Raw genomic sequence first — 14,189 nt, 5'->3', positions numbered from 1 at the left:
TGCAGTCTTGTCCCTCCTTGGGTTTGTATCCATTTCACCTTCCCCAGAGAATTTTACCCTAATGGGTTTTATGCTTGGAGGGCTTTTACGAATCACCTTTTCATGCACTTTCACATCAAAATTATGCACCCGTTTGGGATCGTAATTTTAAAAAATTTCCTGTGATTCAAGGTTCTAAGAGTTAAAACACTTCCAGACTAAGTTGTTTTACAGTTATTACAGGATTGTCAAAAAGTGCTATATTTTGCTATATTATAGTTGTAAAAGCTTTACGAACTTAATATTGAGTGTTTTTTCCTGATTCATATATTCATGGTTGAATATTATTTATTGCTAAAATGTAACAGATTTCGACATTAATTCTGTTTGCACTAAATGCTGAGAAACTCGCTCACATAAATAACTGAATGGCTAAGGAAGCCTTCTGGTAGAGGAGTGTGCGTCAGTTCTTTCAACACTTTCTGAGTTACATGTCCAGGACACAGTGGTGTGACATCAGAAGCTGTTTTTATTTTTTAATTTTTTTGATTTTGAAGATTTTATTTATTTGACAGTGAGAGACATAGCGAGAGAGGGAACACAAGCAGGGGGAGTGAAAGAGGGAGAAGCAAGCCTCCTGCTGAGCAGGGAGCCCAACATGGGGCTCAACCCCAGGACCCCAGGATCATGACCTGAGCCCCAGGCAGATGCTTAATGACTGAGGCACCCAGGTGCCCTAAAAGCTGTTTTTAATCATCTCTCAGTTAAGAACTCAGTTGTGTTCTCAGTTTTGTTAAGAGTAAAGAAAGAGATATCTTTTTGCCAGAAAAGTAGTTCTTAAGAGTTCTTTACCTTCCTGATTTCTGGAAAGTACCCCAAGTGGTTTTTTTCAAGGTGTAACAAATGATTATCCACACCTGCTAATCTTTCACTTAGAGGCATCTTGTTTTAACCCAGAAGACTTGGACGGGGGTAGGAGAATTAAGATAGTATTCATTTAAATTCGTACGGAGGAAAATGTCCGTCAGAGTCTCACTGGTCCCGTCAGTCCTTATTACCAAATGTATCAACCAAACCAGATGAGCTTTCTCTTGGAAAAAGTCTGACTTGATTTTTTTTTTTTTTTTTTAAGAGAGAGAGAGAGAGAGGATTGGGGGAGAGGAGCTGAGAGAGTGAATCTTCAAGTAGACTCCCAGCTGAGGGCAGAGCCTGGCTTGGGGCTCCATCTCATGACCCTGAGATCACGATCTGAGCCAAAATCAGGAGTCCATTGCTTAACCACCTGAGCCACCCAGGCGCCTCCTGATTTTTTAATTATTAAAATAAATCTCCTGATGACAGCCAACTTCCTTATGAATTTGACTCTAAGACAAGGCCAAGAGCCTTTCCGTATCGTAGTGCTCTGAATCACGGGAGATTTGCTCTTAGCAGTATTTTGATTTGTTATGGGTTTTGTTTTGTTTGGTTTGGTTTTTGGGTTTTTTTGTTTGGTTTGGTTTTTTGTTTTGGGGGGTTTTTTTGTTTGTTTGTTTGTTTGTTTTGACATAGCAGGATTTGGAGTGGATAAGCAGCGTGCCTTCTTTGTAAAATGGGAACAGGGTGATTGCGTCAGGGGGAAAGGGAAAGGAGAACCTGCAGGATGCCCCTGGCAGGTCAGTGCTTCAAAGAGTTAATGGGAACTTAAGTCCATGGATTTAATGCCCTTAAACCTACATGGAACTTGTGGCTCCTTAGGAAGTTGCTTTGTTTTTAGGGGTTACTCTTCTAGAGTGTGTTAATATTGTAAAAAGCTGTTTGAATTCATGTGAGCAGCTAGATGTTAACTGGGCTTTTGTGAAGATCGTTACAAGGCGACTCAGATTACTGGATTGAGGGGGGCACCCTGCTTACTGAGGCAATTGCAGAAATCTAGAATGCACTTCCCATTTTTGACTTTGGACCAAGAAAATGTAATTCCTTATTTTAGTGTTTTAGTTATGACAATAAATCACAGAGGCGCTACTAATTTCAAGAGTAAATTGTGGTTTGGGCACCAGTCAACTGCCTGATTATGATACCACGTGGAAGCCAATGTTCTTCTTTATTGGAATTACCAAAGGGCCATCACATGTCAGTTGCAGCGAGGCTCATAGACGTAGGAAATTGGAGACATGTCCTATTTTGATAATGTAGTTGATGAGGAAGGTAAGAGAACTGGAGGAAGCTTCCTAACCAGGATCAATTCCTGCTCTCACTGCCGTGGCTTGGGGCAGGGGTCCAAAATCCATTCTACCCCTTGTGTTGATGTAAATAGAGTGTTAGTGGAACAAGGCACGTCTCTTTGTTTGCCTATTATCTCTCATGCTGCAAGTAATTACAGCAGAGATCAGAGGGCCCGCAAAACCTGAAATATTTATCATATGGCCCTTTCTAGAAAACATTTGCTGCCAACTCTTGATTTAAGAGAGAGATTTATAGGGGTTTATTGGGGGGGTTGTTTTTGTTAATGGTTTTGTTTGAGAAAAGTGTGTTACAGTCACTCTTGTGTTTGGACTGGTAAGATTTATCTGGTCAGAAGGAGTCGGGACAGGAAGTTTGCCTTCAAGGTGGGAAAAGGGCTGTCCTTTACCCACCTGATAGAAACTGACTGATATAAACTCAAAAGGCTGAAAGGGGAGGGCAGACAGGTGCCTGGTGAAAACACGGGAGATAGCAGGTTTCCCAGCTGGGAAAGAGGCTCAATGACTGGGACAGTGGCTCTGAACAGCCAAGGGGCAGTGCCTAACTCAGACACTGAGGTCAGTTACCTTGCTGAATGTAAGTCAGTAACCTCCTGCTGGGTCTGGGGGCCTTCTGAAGCCAGGAGGACCCGGAGCCATCAGCCTCAGGAGGCGAGGGTGGGAATGGAGGCCAGAGGCCCAGGGGTCAACTCCTGATCTCTGGTCCTCTGGAACATCGTCCTGGCCGATCTCTAAGTGTCCTTGTTGGTTTCGTTTGTTCTTTTGTCCGTTCGTTTTTTTGACAGTGCAGCTCAACAAGGACACGATTTGCAAGCCCTGCCTGGTAGGCTACTTCTCCGACACCTTTTCGTCCACCGAGAAATGCAAACCCTGGACCAAGTAAGTGGCAACAGGGGGGCCAGGAGAGTGTGCTGAGTTCGAAACTCGACCTGCGCTGTCTCATCTAGGTTGAAACCAGACTGATTGCGTTTGGTGAGGCTTCTGCTCAAACCCATTTTCAGAATGGGAAAAAGTCTGTCAGTTCAGCAGGGGGAAAATCAACCAGGCCAACTCATCTCCAGCTTCACGGGCAACAGGAACTCTGTGTGACTTTTCAGATTCGGATGGACCAAATCTTTGACTTACAGTTGCAGCTTCTTTTGTCCTCTTCCTACCCTTAGTTACTTGAAAATGATTTACGATGTTCATTATCCTTCACTTGACACTCCTACTGCGCCACCAGTTTATTGGTCCAGAAACGTGTGTGTGTGTTTGTGTGTGTGTGTGTGTGTAGTGTGTGCGCATATAGAAGCCTCCTGTTTATGGAAATGTTTGCATATTCTCAACACCTTGGGTTTTTTAACATAATATATGCTAAAGGAAGCTCATTCCATATTTGTTCACTTAGATCTTTGTGGCTTCTTGTAGCTTAGAAAACATTTACTGCCAACTCTTGGTTTGTACCATAATTTATTTTGGTAGGGATGTACCATAGAGACATACCGTAGTTTTACTTAATAATAATTTACTTAATAAATTCCCCGTAGGTAGTCGTTCCAGTAGCTTCTAGTCTGTTGTGGTAAGAACTAATTCTGCAATGAATCATCTCATCTATATACTGGGTTTCACACTTAATGTGAGTGTGTGTGTATATACATATATATACATAATATGTATATATAATGGAATTATATGTATTATATAGTGGAGTTATATGTGGAATTATATATATAGTGGAATTTTGGAGTCCTTCCATTGCATGCTTATTATTAAATACTAATATAGCCCCAATATATTTTTTAAAGATGTATTTATGTATTTATTTTAAAGGGGGGGAGGGGCTAAGGGGGAGGGAGAGAGAAAATCTTTGAGCAGACTCCCTGCTGAGTGCAGAGCCTGACATGGGGCTCGATTTCAACTACCCTGTGTTCATGACCTGAGCTAAAATCAAGACTCAGATGTTTAACCAATGGAGCCACCCAGGTGTTCCCCACCAGGAATATATTAATTATCATTAGATATTTATTTTCTGATCCATTTATCCAGGTTTTTTTTTTTTAAAGATTTTATTTATTTATTTGACAGAGAGAAATCACAAGTAGATGGAGAGGTAGGCAGAGAGAGAAAGAGAGGGAAGCAGGCTCCCTGCCGAGAGAGAGCCCGATGCGGGACTTGATCCCAGGACCCTGAGATCATGACCTGAGCCGAAGGCAGCGGCTTAACCCACTGAGCCACCCAGGTGCCCCCATTTATCCAGGTTTTATGTTGAAAAGATTTTTTGTGTTTTCAGCTTCAGAAGAACTTTCGTCCAAAGTTTATCACTCAGACAAAGGCAGCTGAAGCACTTGGCATCTTCTTCACTGAAGACACAAGTGTACTCTCTTTCGGATCATAGTGTCAGAGTGGTTTTTGGAGAACCCTGGTAGTGGTTACTTTTGCTTATTCATTGGTCCACGTGTAGACAGACACCGGGGATTCAAACATGCAGGAAGACCTCTCAGTTCTCCTAGGGAAGCTAGCAATCTAGCGGAGTAGAGCCCTTTGTGCCATGTTTTCTTTTCTTTTCTTTTCTTTTAAGCAAGATTAGAAAAGCAAAGCAGTTGACTACCTTTACCTCCACAGCTGTAGCGTTCTTGGAGAGACAGAAGCACATCACGGGACTGATAAGTCAGATGTGGTCTGTAGTTCTTCTCTGCCATCTGCAAAGCCACCAAGAGGTACGTTTCAACAGAGTGGGTTGGCTCGAGCTGCGCCCAGTCTAGTCAGCAATTCTAGATTTCTCCTGAACTACATGCTTTGTCTGAAGGGGTTCACAGGTCCCTCATCATCCCATTTAATCCGTGGTCACTTTTATCAGTATTTTAACTCCAGATATGTTGTTTATTTGGAAATTTCCACTCTGAAGTGGATAACTAATAAAGTATTCCTATATACAAAAAAAAAAGAAGAAAGAAAGAAAGAACAGAAATGGAGCTACAAACATGAATTAAAATACCCCAGTGTGGCAGGATTGTGGAGGGCCCAGTCAGGGTGTTTGTGGGAGATTTGGGTCACCAACCAGAGTTAGAATATAGCTAGCGGTTTACATAGCACATTTTGTAGATCAAGTTAACCTGAGCCTAACAGAGTTGACAGTTCATGGTGGAGGCTGATTGTCCAGGGGCGTGAGATGGTGCAGAGGTGGGTCCCGACATGGCAGTGCTGGAAACGGAGACATGGCAGGAAGAACCTAGGCCATAGATTAAATGCTAAAGGAAGCTAGTTAAGAACTAAGAACATCAAACGCTTAGATTTTGACATTTTGGGAAATAGGAGGGTATCTAAGCATTCTGGATATGGGGTTACACAGAGTAGCCTATAAGAAAGAGCATTTAAAAAGATAACATTGAAAATAAGAGAGGGAATAGAAAGTTATTTTTTCTTTTTTTAAAAAAGATTTTATTTATTTGACAGATATCACAAGTAGGCACAGAGGTGGCGGGGTGGTGCGGGGAAGCAGGCTCCCCGCTGAGCATAGAGCCCCATGTGGGGCTCAATCCTAGAATCCTGGGATCATGACCTGAGCCAAAGGCAGAGGCTTTAACCCACTGAGCCACCCAGGCGCCCCCAAAGGTTTTTTTTTTTAAACAAAAGTGAAGATAGAGAATTAATTACTCTTTAACCCCTTTTTCTCATTGTCTTTCAATACAGAGCCCCTGATTTACTTGCCCAGTTTAATTATTCTGCTTCTCTTCATCTCCGTGGCTTTGGTTGCTGCTGTCATCTTTGGTGTTTACTATAAGAAAAAAGGGAAAGCACTAACAGGTACTGTGTCCACGCTGGTTTTCTGAAAATTAAGCTTAAAGAAAGGAGATACATTTCTAGATATGCGTGCCTATCACTACCTCTGGTGACCCCCCTTGAGTAAGGATCTCTGCGTGATTGCGGTTAAACTAAGAAGAAATACCCTTTATACCTAATTCATTGTTCTCCCGTCAAAGAAATAAACAAAAACCTGTGGTGCCTGTTGATGTGTAAGCACACAGAATATGCTGGGTTCGGAACACGGATGCCTCGTAAGCTGTGTGTTCCCGTTGGGGAGGTCAGGCACCATCAGTGTGAGCGGGTCTATTCTCTATCCAGGAATACCAATGGGTTTAACGTCACTTACATGAAGCTAACAGAGTGTCATTTTTTCCAAGATTTTATTTATTTATTCATTTGAGAGAGAGAGAGCGCACGAGCAGGAGGAGGAGGAGGGCACAGAGCAGGAAAAGCAGGCTCCCTGCTGAGCAGGGAGCCCCATGTGGGGCTCGAGCCCAGGACCCTGAGATCATGAGCTGAGCCGAAGGCAGAGGCTTTAACCCGCTGAGCCACCCCAAGAGCATCATTTTAAAGAAAGGGTTCCTCGAGAGATTTCGTCATGCTTTCGTGGTCAGCTCTTCTCCTCCAGGAGCACTGCTGTCTCGTTATCCGTTCTCCCCTTCTGGCTGCGCAGGGTAGCACGTCCACCTCCGCCTCGCTGTGACGTGATCAGGTCTCCTGCGTCCCGGGCGTGGACTTCTGAAAGCCTGCCTCTCGTGCTCTTAACCCCAGCGGCACGCAATGTACGCCTGGGCCGGCAGAGGTTTTTAAAGAGGGAAGATGCTGTTTGAAGACGGCCGTGTGAAGCAGAGAACAGTGTTAAATGGCTTTTGTTCAAGAGTTGACTCATTATTGAGTAGTTTTATTTAATGCCACTCCACTTCCCTAGCCACCTGCTAACTAGGGATTAGAAACTGCACGGTCCGACGAGGCTCGCTGGTGGTGTCCTGTTTATGTGGGATACACAGAGTTCTGATTTTTTTTTTTTTTTTTGTCTCTACAAGAATCTCTTCCTGCCATATCTTATCAGTGAGAAGGACAATGGGCCTACCGGTTACTGAATCAAGATGTAGAGTTGTTAGCCCTCTCTTTATCCATTCGTGGGGGACCCCAGTTTAACGGCCCCCTGGGGCAGGACCAGCCCTGGGAGCTCCTTACCGAGTGGCACAGTGAGTGTCCTTGTCGAGGAAGCGGCCAGGGCAGCAGGGAGCCCCCAGACTGAGGCCAAGGACTGCAAGAGAAGTTGCAGAACTGCAGACCAGCAGATGACGGGGTCGTCTCAACTTGGGGCCAGCAAGGGCCTCCCAGAGGAGACCAGGAGCTGAGTATGAAAGCCGGTTGGAACGGGCCTAAGGTTTGCGCAGCTGGACCGAAAGCCAGAGCCAGCGTGAGACAACACAGGAGAGGAGGCGCGGCCAGATGACGCAGCCCCCCAGGCTTGGTTACGGAGTTTGCTCTTGGTGCTTCGCAAACAGAAGGAAAACTAGCCCTCTGGTTGTAGGATAGAAAAGAAATTCAGGGGTACAGTAAGACTGGATGGATACACACGAGTCGGGAGGATGTTTGCTGTCGTCCAGGAGAGAGATGAGCTTAGTAATTATGAATATCTCCTCGTGCACAAGTGTCATTTTTTTACTATCATTTGAGATTATCTGGTACGGATCCCTACAAGGGGAGAGCGACAAGTTTCCTTTAATTTGGGGTAACTTTATGTAATTTCGAAACTAGAGAAAGGAAGCAAGAATAGTAACAAAGATGATAACAACAGCTGACATATATTGAACATTTATTCTGTACCAGCCCCACTTAATGTACTCACGAAATCACAGCAGCCCCACGAGGCAGGCACCGCTCTCTCCCCTTTCATGATGAAGAAACGGAGACTCAGAGAAATGACATGAACTGGGCAAGGTCAGGGGATACAGATCATCAGCTGAGACCGTGACCCGATTATCTTCTGGAGCATGGACAGCCTCCTGCTTCCATGTTTGTAGTGAATTCAGCATCAAATAGTCAGTGGAAGAGCGGGGGAAACTTTTATGTTTGTAGAACATAAATTCATAGAATTTTTTTCAGTTCATAGATGTGACTTTTTTAAAGTTACATCAGTTCTGCTTTAAAAAAAAAAAATAAATAAAAAGTTTATTTATTTATTTGAGAGACAGAGATCACGAGTAGGCAGAGAAGCAGGCAGAGAGAGAGGAGGAAGCAGGCTCCCTGCAGAGCAGAGAGCCCGATGCAGGGCTTGATCCCAGGACCCTGGGATCATGACCTGAGCCAAAGCATTTCTGCCTTTTTTTTTTTTTAAAGATTTTATTTATTTATTTATTTATTTGAGAGAGCGAGCATGAGCAGGGGGGAGGCAGAGGGAGAAGCAGACTACCCCCTGAGCAGGGACCCCCACCTGGGGCTCCATCCCAGGACTAGGAGATCATGACCCGAGCCTAAGGCAGCCTCTTAAACCGACTAAGCCACCCAAATGCCCCCATCACTTCTGTTTTTAAAACTTAATGGAGACGTGCATTGTGGATGCTACAGAACGTACTGTTTCTCCTGGGAAGCAACAGGGTATAGTGGAAAAGGATTGGGGGCCCCCGGCACTCAGTGGGGTCTGACAGCCTTCCGGCCGGGGACTGCACTCTTCCTTGGTCGTACATGCGTACATCCGTGTGAGCCGGTTTCCTGGAAGGGCAGTGCCCTAGGCCTGTGTCTTCATCATTGCCCGGCAGTGCCTCGCTCCGTCCTGCCCTCCTAGTCACGGGAAAGTGGTGAAGGGAGTGGGGATGCCTCCAGCTCTGAGTGTGCCCAGAGGAATTGCGTGCAACAGTAGTGGAGGATACTTTGCTTTCCATAGATCAGAAGGTTCTGTTTGGGGGAGGAGGAGTCTTTGAATTGGTTGATTTTTCTTTTAAATGTTTTCACTCGCAGGGACTCTCCCCGAAAGACTTTCAGAGGATCGTGTTTAAAGAGATATTGAGCTGGCATAGTGATCGATAATACTGAATTAGATGAAGTAATATGAAGTTCTTATCCTTACTTTGTTTTTCTAGCTAATCTGTGGCACTGGGTCAATGAGGCTTGCGGCCGCCTAAGTGGAAATAAGGTAAATTGAAATCTTAAGAGCCTCCTTAACACCCTTTTAATGGTTTAGGCCAATGTGGCTGTTATCAGTCAAACCTCGAGCCCCGCTGTAAACAGGGTGCTTCCTTGAGGGATGGAACCTCGAATCCCAGGACTGATCCCCACCCTCAAAGCCCAAGTGGGCGCCCGTGGTAAATGCTCTTTTCTTTGTATTTCCTTCCCCCATCGTATCCGTGAGCATAATTATTCATGTTGTTGTTCTGGCGCCAATCTTGATTGCCTGGGACAGTTGCCAAGCAGGAAGGAGCTGCCATGTCCCTCCAGTCTTTAGTTATTTTGGTGACTTTTCATTTTGATATAATCAAAATTATAGAAAAGCAGTAGGAATAGTACCAAAAAACCCCCAAAACCCAACCTCCCCCACACCCTAAACTCAGACCCACCAAGTGCTCACACTATCACAGTGCAGTACCGTTTGCTATCTCTAAGTGCGTCTGTGTGTGTTTTTATTCAGGGACTATTTTAAAGTGAATGACAGACATCATGCTCCTGTACCCTTAAATACTTCCGTGTGGATTTCTTGAGAAAAAGCACAATCTCCTATATAACCATAGTACATGTATCAAAATCAAGATAGTTAATCATGATACAAACTATTATCTGATCCACATGTGATATTAAAAATGTCTTTGATTATCCCATCATGTTCCACAGATCTATTGTCTGCGGTATAAAGACAGATACCGCAGACAATAGATATATTTAAATATATATTTAAATATATAGAATTTAAAATGTAAATTTTAAACCACGAGGTCATCCTGATTCTTCCAGGTCCAGTTCCAACACCCCGGGATTCATTTGGTCTCTCCCTTACCTGGATTTGAATCTTCCTTCTCCAACAGGACGAAGCCTGGTTCCTGTTATTCTCAATATATTTACTCAATTCCTCAATGCTAGAATACACAGAAAGTAGTTTCAGAATGTTTGAACTGTACTACAGAAAAAACCAAAACTGCTAACTAGAGTTCCTTTTTTGTTTACTTTTTTTTTTTTTTAATTTAGATTGAATATATGGTCAAAATACCGTGTTGTAAAGTTACTTGAGTTAGGTCTTTGCTTTGCTTCAGTGTGAACACGCTCGTTTGAAATGCAGTTTGATTCTCTGGTTCCCATATTCTATTTCAGGGTTCTTCCTGACTCTGTAATCTTAAATAACACAAATAAAGTGCCATAAGGAGGTTTCCATCTATACTTGTTGTGGTGGAAATAATTACTCTAAACCATCTCCAGCCATGTTTAGCAGAAACATGTTCTAATAACTCTGGGCATTAATACTTCTGTCTTCTGAATTTACTTCAGCAGGAGTCCTCAGGCAACAATTTCAGCAGCACTCCTAGGGAGGCCTCTAGTCAGCATGAAATTTGTGATGGTGTCTTACTGCTGACTCTGGAAGAGAAGATGTTCTCTGAAGATCTGTGCTGTCCCGACAGTGGCGGTCTCTGTGCATCGGCGTGTGCAGGCGGCGGGCCTGGTGCACAAGGCCAGGAGGCTGGGATGCTCTCCCTGGTCAGCGAGATAGAGGGGGACCCCTTCCGGCAGATTCCCATGGAAGACGAGTATGTGGACAGGCCCTCCCAGACCCCAGACTCTTCTTCGCCGTTCCTCACCCAGCCTGGGAGCAAGTCCACCCCGCCTTTCCCCGAGCCCCTGGAGGTGGGGGAGAATGACAGTTTAAGCCAGTGCTTCACTGGGACAGACTGCCTGGCCGATTCTGAGAGCGGCCACTTCGCAGAGCCCCTGGGCAGGACTGACTGGACTCCCGTGGCCTCTGAAAAGTACTTGCAAAAAGAAGTGGAGGGCGGCCACTGCCCGCCCTGGGCAGCCAGCGCCAGCTCGGCCGATGGCTGTGCAAACTGCGGAAACCCGGCCGGGGAGGCCCGGCACCCCCTCCTGGCTTCGGCGAGCAGCGGCCCCTGGCCCCAGTGCGCCTACGGCATGGGCCTCCCGCCCGAGGACGCCGCGGACGGGGCGGACCAGCCCGCCGACGGGGCGGACGCCCGGCTTCCCGGAGCCGCGAGGGGAGGCCCCGGGTCCGGAAGCGCCCCCGGTGACCCGCCGCCTGCCTCTGGTAAGTGATGCTCCTGGTGTGTCTCTTGCTTCGGAGACAAGAGGCCTGTTCCTGGGGCAGCGTCTGGAGGCCAGTGTCCCAGACCGTCTGGGGAAGGACGCCAACGAGGGGCAGATTCCCCTGGAACCTTTTCTCCTGATAGACTTCTTGGCAGGGTGGGTTTTGATTGAACGCCCAGGTGCAGTCTGTGGACTGTGACCCTGCCCCACCCCAGGGGGTGTCTGTTCGCTGCCCCGCGCCCCGTGCCCAGCACTCACCGTCCGCTTCCCTGTGCCCCGCGCCCCGCATCCAGCACCCACCGTCCGCTTTCCCGCACCCAGCACCCATCCTCCGAAGGCAGCGTGGACGTCGGGGTTGCTGACGTTGAGGTGTTCCCTCAGATCGCTGGGGTTTGGTATTGTTTTTAAAGCAGCCTCTACCTCAGATCTCCTCTGAGAAAGCCTTTATGATGGTCAGGGGGACAAACAGCATTGCTTGGTTCATCCTTCATTAATGAGTTTTTATTCAGAGTAGCTTGTGGGTTCTATACCTAATTAACGATGCAGTAAAACTGTCCTCAAATGCTCTGTAGGCGAAGCCCCTTTTACAAGCGCCGCCCGTGGTACATGTAGGGAACCAGGAGGATCGTTTTGCGATGGAAAATCGTGGTAGAGGTTTATCACTACTGTGCCGCTGGAGCATGAATAACCCACCAGTTACAATAGTAGAACTTTTTTCCCCGCACAAGGGTAAAACACCATCTGTTTTATGTTGTAGCTAGAAGGAACTCTGCCGCCGATGGTGAGGGCTCGGGGACTGTTTACCACACCGGGGCTCGGGGATCTCTTGGAGAATCTTCTGACAGCTATAGACACTCGCTCCAGAAAAATGAATATATGGGTCTATGCTATTTAAGGGGCTTCACAGAATCCTCCCACCCTCAAAGAGAAAAAAGGAAAAGAGCCCATTTGCGGGCCTCCTTTATCCTGGGATGCCTTTTCTTCTTCGCTTCTGCCTCTTTATTTAGACAGCAAGTAGTGCTGGCAGCTGCTGTTTGAATTATTTTATAACCCAGGGGTAGCTAAAGTCTGCCCTGAATGGAGACTCTTCTGCCTCGTGTTGAGGATGGCTCCTGGCTTGTTTGGCAGAACAATGTACTTTGATCGGTCTCCCAGGCTTGGTGGTTTTGCTGCAACTATACAAATTCACTGATGTGTAAATTCTATAACATCAGTTCTCAGTCAGGCTGAAAGGAGATACATTTGGGGATTTTTTTATTCCCCCAAGAACTGATTTGTTGGTTTGGTTTTTTTTTCCTTTCGAAGACCTCCACCTTAAGATTTCAAGGAATTTCCATAACTAAATGTTTAGTCCTCCTGTTCCTTTGTAGAATTCAATTGCTTCTTTCCGTGGTTGATTTTCTATCTGTTGGTCATAGAGACATACAGAATGCAGGTTTGGGGGGCTGGGGGCGTGGGGAGGCCACAGCTGAGTGTGGCAGTGACCGTGTCCTGGTACCATGGCCAGGGGCAGACCAGTTTTTCAGCGAGTGACAACAGGAAGGGGATGTTAGCCACTGTGTGCACAGGGTCAGCAGCTGCTGGAAGGAAAGAGTTGCCCAAATTTAAAGAGATCTTTTTCCCCCTTAGTGCCATGCAGCCAAAAGCCAGACCTGTGCCCTCCTACGAAGAGTTAAAACAGTGCCCTAGTCTGGTTTTCATTACCGTTTCTTTCTCCCGCACTAAACCGCTAGGCATGGAGGAAAGGAGGGGGGAAAGTGTGTCATCAACTAAATGGTGTTAATTTGCAGAAAGTTTACACTGCTTTCTCTTCTCTTTCGTCTGGTGCTTAGCCATGCAAAACATCCGTGGAGAGTCTGCCTGCGGATGCCAGCAAGAGGGCCGAACTCATTCTCGCCTGAGGAGAAGCAGCGGCCAGATTGGTTTTTTTAAGCTGTGCTGTTCTCTCCATAATTACTTCTACATGAACAGGCCTTCTGGTTTCTGGTCAAAATAGCACTTTCTCATCATTGCTTTTATGCCCCCTTTTTTTTTTTTTATGAGTGTCATTATTTATGTTCTATAAAATCTGTGAAAGAGTATGGAGCTTGGGTGACAGATGAGAGGGAACCTAATCCTGTTTGATCTCCTGAAAGCCACTGGAGGTGGCCTTTTTGGTTAGGTTTTAGTTTTTTATTTGTGGGTTATTTAAACACACACACACAACCAAATCAAGCGGTTTCTGAGAAAATGACATGATTGGGCACTTCCTCAGTAGGGAGGAATAGCTCCTGGGCTCTCAGCATCCCTTTGAAGAGAAGGGTAGCTCTTCAAACAGTTCTACAAGGGTAACTTTTAAAAATAATATCCACTGTTAAAGCTATTCCAGCAATGTTATAACCTTCCAAGAACAGTGAGAATTATGCAAAGACCAATAAGGGGAAAACATGTCTTTGGCTATGTCTTATAAAACCATTTCCTAATTTACATCTGACATTACTGTCCTGAGGACATGATGGCGGCCACCTTGGTAATAAATCCTTTCACCTGGAGTTTGGAGAATTCTCACTGTATCCAGAAAAGTAGTGCATGGGAAAGAAAGAATCACTTCTTACAACCAAGGTGTCTGTAGTGGCTGGGGACTTGCTTTTGGCTCCCGAAACCACTTTCTTGCGTTGGCCACTTCTGAGCTGGAAACAGGTGTTTATCTACGGGGTCCACAGCGGTTAGCAATGAACAGCAGCTTCCTATTTGTTTTTCTATCACATCTTTACTGAGGGTCTACTGAGCCCTGGAGACTGGGAAACCCCACAAAACAAGTACAGATTGAGGTCAGGGAATGGACAACTGAAGAAATCAGTAACTGGAGAGAGCAAGGCCTCGGACAGCCTGCTGCCCCTTCCCCTCGGCCTAGCACCCCTCCCTCCCCCCCTTCCCCACCCAGCCCCGCTTGTCACCCCACCCCTCGGCCTGCTCTCT

At 45.9% G+C, this 14,189-nt stretch overlaps 1 protein-coding gene across 7 annotated transcripts in view; it reads left to right on the top strand.

Moving 5' to 3' along the window:
• Positions 1-14,189, top strand: part of TNFRSF11A (TNF receptor superfamily member 11a) — a 49,610-nt gene that overhangs the window by 26,827 nt on the left and 8,594 nt on the right. For 4 of the 7 annotated variants that reach the window (XM_032311113.1, XM_032311111.1, XM_032311115.1 and 1 more), the window contains exons 5-9: positions 2,984-3,077; positions 4,800-4,894; positions 5,868-5,981; positions 9,071-9,123; positions 10,464-11,232. In XM_032311113.1, the coding sequence (XP_032167004.1) occupies positions 2,984-3,077; positions 4,800-4,894; positions 5,868-5,981; positions 9,071-9,123; positions 10,464-11,232 (1,125 nt within the window). Of the gene's footprint in view, positions 1-1,251; positions 1,632-2,983; positions 3,078-4,799; positions 4,895-5,867; positions 5,982-9,070; positions 9,124-10,463; positions 11,233-14,189 lie in introns of those variants that run through there. The other 3 variants (XM_032311116.1, XM_032311112.1, XM_032311117.1) reach the window with 3 other exon arrangements.

The sequence above is a fragment of the Mustela erminea genome, chromosome 13, assembly GCF_009829155.1.
Source record: "Mustela erminea isolate mMusErm1 chromosome 13, mMusErm1.Pri, whole genome shotgun sequence".
In the NCBI taxonomy this organism is placed as follows: Eukaryota; Metazoa; Chordata; class Mammalia; order Carnivora; family Mustelidae; genus Mustela; species Mustela erminea.
This window is presented reverse-complemented; position numbering and strand designations above follow the sequence as displayed.